Source organism: Alexandromys fortis, unplaced genomic scaffold, assembly GCF_014885135.2.
Source record: "Alexandromys fortis isolate MF-2015 unplaced genomic scaffold, M_Fortis_MF-2015_v1.1 scaffold_21, whole genome shotgun sequence".
Taxonomy (NCBI): domain Eukaryota; kingdom Metazoa; phylum Chordata; class Mammalia; order Rodentia; family Cricetidae; genus Alexandromys; species Alexandromys fortis.
This window is the reverse complement of record NW_026067905.1, coordinates 15430427-15436276: the sequence shown is the minus strand read 5'-3', so window position 1 is coordinate 15436276 and position 5850 is coordinate 15430427. Positions and strand designations below refer to the sequence as shown.

At 45.6% G+C, this 5850-nt stretch overlaps 1 protein-coding gene across 3 annotated transcripts in view; it reads right to left on the bottom strand.

Moving 5' to 3' along the window:
* Positions 1-5850, bottom strand: part of Npl (N-acetylneuraminate pyruvate lyase) — a 39479-nt gene that overhangs the window by 4348 nt on the left and 29281 nt on the right. For all 3 annotated transcript variants that reach the window (XM_050135359.1, XM_050135358.1, XM_050135360.1), the window contains 2 exons: positions 4973-5057; positions 2657-2696 (listed from right to left, as the gene is read on the bottom strand). In XM_050135359.1, the coding sequence (XP_049991316.1) occupies positions 2657-2696; positions 4973-5057 (125 nt within the window). The remainder of the gene's footprint in view (positions 1-2656; positions 2697-4972; positions 5058-5850) is intronic.

Below are 5850 nucleotides of genomic sequence, written 5' to 3'. Positions count from 1 at the left end.
TTTTTTTTTTTTTTTTTTTTTTTTTTTTTTTTTTTTTTTTTTTTTTTTTTTGGTTTTTCGAGACAGGGTTTCTCTGTGCCCATCCCGGAACTAGCTCTTGTAGACCAGGCTGGCCTCGAACTCCCAGAGATCCGCATGCCTCTGCTTCCCGAATGCTGGGATTAAAGGTGTGCGCCACCACTTCCTGGCCTTTTGTTTTGTTTTGTTTTGTTTTTGTTTTTGTTTTTCATGGTGGGTTTTCTGTGAAACACTCCTGGCTGTCCTGGAACTCACTCTGTAGACCAGACTGGTCTCAAACTCACTGAGTTCCACCTGCCTCTGCCTCCTGAGTGCTGGGATTAAAAATGCCACCGCAGCCTAGCTCTCTTTTAGTTTTTAATCTAACTTTATTTATTTTTTATTTTTTGGTTTGTCGAGACAGGGTTTCTCGGTAGCTATGGAACCAGTCCTGGAACTTGCTCTGTAGACCAGGCTGGCCTCAAACTCACAGAGTTCCACCTGTCTCTGCCTCCTGAGTGCTGGAATTAAAGGCGTGTGTCACCACTGCCCGGCACAAGGAATGTTCTTAAGCAGTGATCCATCACTCTATCCTTTTAATTCTCCCCTACCTTTTTCAAAATTTAGATTTTATTCTATGCATATGGGTGTTTTGCCTGCATATTTGATTGTGTACCATATGAGTGCCTGGTGCCTGTAGGGGTCAAAAGAGTGTGCCAGGTCACCTGGAACTGGAGTTAGCATGGTTGTGAGTCACCTTGTGGGTACCTGGAAATTGCACTTTGAAAGGACAGCCAGTGCTCTTAACTACTGAACCATCTCTCCAGCCCCTAAAATCCTTCCAGAGATCGGGTCTAGCTATATATCCCTGGCTGTCCTGAATCATGTAGACCAGTTGGCCTGGAACTTGTGGAAATCCTCTTGGCCACCAATTCTTTGGGGCTGGTATTACACGCATGTGCTACTATACTCAACTATAGATATTTTATATTTCATTTATTTATTTTGGCAGACTATAGTCCAGGTGGCCTTAATAAGAATCACCTTGATGTTGGTCCTCCTGCCTTCACTACCCGAGTGCTAGAATTACAGACATGTACTACTATGCCTTCTTTACCAGTTAATTTTTTATCTTTTTAAAATTTTTTTAATGATTTATTTATTATGCATACAGTATTCTACCTGCATGGATGCCTGCAGGCCAGAAGAGAGCACCAGATCTCATTACAGATGGTTGTGAACCACCATGCAGTTGCTGGGAATTGAACTCAGGACCTCTGGAAGAACAGCCAGTGCTCTTAACCTCTGAGTCTCGCCAGGTCCCTAATTTTCTATCTTGATGTACTCTAGAAACAAGTAATTATTGTATTGAAGTAATAATCTTTGTGGAAAGTACTGGTTAGGGCAAAGGAATAATAATGATATTCAACAAAACTAGAGGTACCCCACTATGACAGCGTCACCGGACAGGGTAACCGAAGTGTGACCGAGGTGTGAACGCAAAAAGAAACACTGTCTCAAAGGGATGGAGAAGGCTAGCTGAAACTGTGGGAATGAGACCAAGTAGACAATAGGTGCTGGGCAGAGGAGAGAGTTGCTACAGCAAGGCAGAAAGGCTCTGAAAGGGAGGTGGGAGGTTGGCCAAGAACACACTAAGCACTGGCCTTGACCCACATCCAGCTGTCCCAAAGGCAGCGCCTGTCCTTGGCTGCAGTGAGTTAAGACACCTCGCAGAGGTTCCTCTGCTCAGACTCTGTTTCCCCCTAACTTCCCTTTGTCATCCAAACCCCCATCCGTTTAAATTTACTTGCGTTAATAAACTCATTTTACATTTCACAAACGCAGGGGAACTGTCAGTCATTCGTCATTTCGTAGGCTCTGTACTCGGATTGCCTTCCTCCAAGTCCTTAGGATGAGATCAGCCACAGCTCAGCAGCAGAATTTTAATGAGAAGAGGCAAATAATGGGAGGGAGGGCTGATGCTATAAGGAAGAAAGAATAGAAAATGGTGTGTGTGTGTGTGTGTGACTGTGTGTGTGACTGTGTGTGTGTGAGTGTGGTCATGTTGCTCCTGACTGCCAGGGCCATGACTGAGCACTGTAGGTATGCTGGTTGAACCCTCATAGGGAGTGGTGCAAATCCATCTTTTTACACCCGGTCAGCCTCCGGGAATCATAGAGTTAACCTGGTCTAGATGCCTTGACAGACATGTATCAGAGGTTTTTCATGTTCGAGTCTGTGGCTCCTGGGGCCCTGTGTGCCTTTCTGTTCTTTAGAAATTGAGGCATTCCCCCAGGCAGTGAAGCACTGAGGCTTCCAGTTTATCTCTGCTTCTCTAGAAGTCAGTGAAGCATACAGAGTCTCGACAGAACAATTAGTCTTAGATATTAATCTAGTACACACTGTATAGCTCATAAGCGACATGGTATCCTGGCAACTACAATTGTATTCTTCCTGGTAACCACCATTATATTCTGTTTCTGATAAGCGTATATAAAGAGCCTGATTGCTTGCAATAATCTCGTCACAGTCTCAGTCTGGCTGTGACCCCTCTGACCCATGCCTTGTAGATGACAGTCCCTCTTACCAACCCTGGCTTGGTAAGTAAGCGCTATTGCTTTCGGTCAGCAGCGAGGCAGAGGACAGCAAGGGTACTCACCGAGTTTGATCACATGGTTGATAAATCTCTGGATACAAAACTAAAAGAGAACAGAGAAGTCTGCGGTCAGTATCGCCATGCCGTGAAAGCCATTTATACAGTTCAGACGTCAAATGACGGAACCTCTACTAAGTCTAGCCACCTTAGTTTTCTGTAGGGCTATCAGAATAGGAGAAAGAAGTCAATGAGATCAACACAGTCTGCTCAGGCTATGACATGAGAAACTCAATTTCCTCAAGCTGTACTCTGAGCTCCACATGTGTGTGCATGTGCATACAGGTAAATACATGTCTTCAGGGAGGAGCAGGAAGCTTGGTTGGTAGGGACACCATCCTGGCATGCGAGAGGCCCTGGGGTCAACCCGGAGCACTGCATTAGACCAGGTGTGAGCCTGGTGTGGTAGAGTCTGCCGGCAATCCCAGAGATAGGCGGAGTCATAAATTCAAGGCCTGCCTGAGTTACATAACAAGACCCTCAAAAAGTCAAAATCAAAACAAAACTAACCAAACCCAAAAGCCCCTAAACCAACAAAAGGCCCTCCAAATTTTCTGTGATGGCATATGCTCCTGTGATTCTACCTTCTTCATTGCCTTGTCCAAAACAGCACATCGAGACTGGCTCTGCTCTTCCGTGACATCTTTATTTGTACATCTAGGCTGTCCTCCAGGTAGAAGACACACAATCGCCACTATTGCCTCTGCATCTTCTTGGTAACCTACCAGGCCAAACCCTTTTCCTATTGCGTGAGTCTCAGCTGAGTGTGGTGACAGAGTCCCTGAGGTGGAACAACTAAGCAAAGAGAACTGCTGCTTTAGTTCAAGGATAGCCAGGGTTGGGCAGCAGGATCCCAATTCAAAACAAAACCAGGGCTGGATAGGTGGCTCCTTTGGTAGAGAAAATTGGCTGTGCAAACCTGACCATCGGAGTTAGATCCCTGGAACCCACAAACAAGATGGGGACCGATTCTATAACTTGTCCACCAACACAACACGCGTGCACACAGACACACACACACTTCTCAAAGCCAGCGCCTTGCTTTGCGGCATCAGTTTGCTTCCTGCCTGGTGGGTGTTTCCCATTCTCAGCACACTTTGGGGTGTACACCGATTACCCTTCCCCATTTTAGGTTCTCAGCCTCATCCTTTCTCCTATTCTTTGGTGACTCAGGAGGGACTTCCTCAAGAAGACAGGTAGGCACATACATCTATCTTTGCAGCTGTTAGGTCTCCAGCCCTCTATAGTCTAGAAATGAGCTCAAGCTGGACTATAGCATTTCTGGTAGTCAGATAAAAGCCAGCACTTACAAGAGCGGTTTTCTAATCCCAAAAGGAGTGCTTCCCCGGCAGCTACTTGTCCCTATAATCCGAATGACTTGTCTGCCCCACCCCTCCTTGCTACTTTTTTTCCTCTCTCTCATCTTTCTTGCTATACCCACTGCTCTCCCAATTCCCTAGCCCTGGCCACGCCCAATTTGCATTCTTTTCTCCCTGCTCTGGACCCTTCCAGACCCTCTGGTATCGCCTCTCTCTTACTCACAAGAAAAACCAAACCTTCCCCTAATGAAGCCAGTTGCCATGTTGGTAGTTCTTTACTGTACCCCTGAACAACATCAACACAGGAAAAGCTGAGGCAGGAGACCTGCCATGACATCCTGGCTAGCCTGGGCCAGCGTGTGAGACCCTGTCCCTCAGACAAAACAATAATAACAAAAATTAAGAGCAATGACTGCTTTTCCAGAGGACCCAGGTTCAGTCCCCAGCACCCACATAGTGGCTCACAACTGTCTGTAACTCTAGTTCCAGGAGATTTGACTTCCTCACACAGACATATATGCAAGCAAAACATCAATGCACAAGAAATAAAAGTAAGTTAATTAAAAAAATTAAGAATGGTCAGGTGGTGGTGGTGCACACCTTTAATCCCAGTACTCAGTAGGTAGAAGCAGGTGGATTTCTGTGAGTCTGAGGCCAGCCTGGTCTAGAAAGCGTGTTCCAGGACAGGATCCAAAGCTACACAGAGAAACACTGTCTTGAAAAACAACAACAACAACAACAAAATTGAGGATGGCATGTACTCACTTTAACAAAAATCTATGACTATTATTTTACAACAAAAAATACTTTGATGATAAAATAAAAATAAGATTCTTTGTAGGAAGAAGAGAAGATTCTGTCCCATATGGGCCTTGTATCTCCTTAGATATGGGGCCAGGGATGATGGGGCAGGTTCCTTTTTTAAATTTTGTTTTTGTTGTTCGAGACAGGGTTTCTCCGTGGAACTGCTCTGCGCAGACAAGTGAGGGTAGGACAGGGTTACCTGGTAATTGAGGGCTGAAGTGAAGTCTTTCTGTTCAAAAGCCTGCAGCATCTGGTTTGTCTTTTTTCCCAGGTAGTTATAGGTACTGGAAGACAACAGGAAATATTCCAAGCTTAATCATGCAGTGGGAAAGATCCAAACCCTTTTTACCTGATGCTTAAAAGGAAAGAGATAGGGATTGCGGATGGGCTCAGTGGGTAGAGGCTCATCTCACACATGCATGGGCCTAGGTTTAGTCACCCCTCACTCCATAAAAGAATGCCAGGCCAGCCAGCCTGGGCAGCGTAGTAAGGACCTGACCTAGTCCCCAGACAGGGACTAGGTAGGTGGAGACAGGAGGATTCGGAGTTGAAGGCCACCTCTAGCTATATAGTGAGTATGAACTTGAGCTACATGAGATCTTGTCTTGGAGAAAAAAAAATCAAAACAAAGGAAAACATGTAGTGAGGGCTCCTACTAGTCTGTAGGGCCAGTGGACTGGAGAACCTGTCTGTCTTCAGTTCTGAGGTCTACAGCAGCACAAAGAGGGGCCAACAGAGGAGACAGAGAAAGGTCGCAGGGAAAAGGAAAGGAACACAGTTTTAAAATTGGAGAGTAAAAAGCTGGTAGCAGGAGCTGGAAAGATGGCTCAGTGGTTAAGAGCACTGCCTGCTCTTCCAAAGGTCCTGAGTACAATTCCCGGCAACCACATGATGGCTCACAACCATCTGTAATGAGGTCTGGTGCCCTCTTCTGGCCTGCAGACATACACACAGACAGAATATTATGTACATAATAAATAAATAAATATTTTAAAAAAACTGATTGGTGGCCCACTAGCTCAGTCTTATTAGCTCCTGTAGCTCAGCGGTTAAGAGCACTGGCTGCTCTCCCAGAGG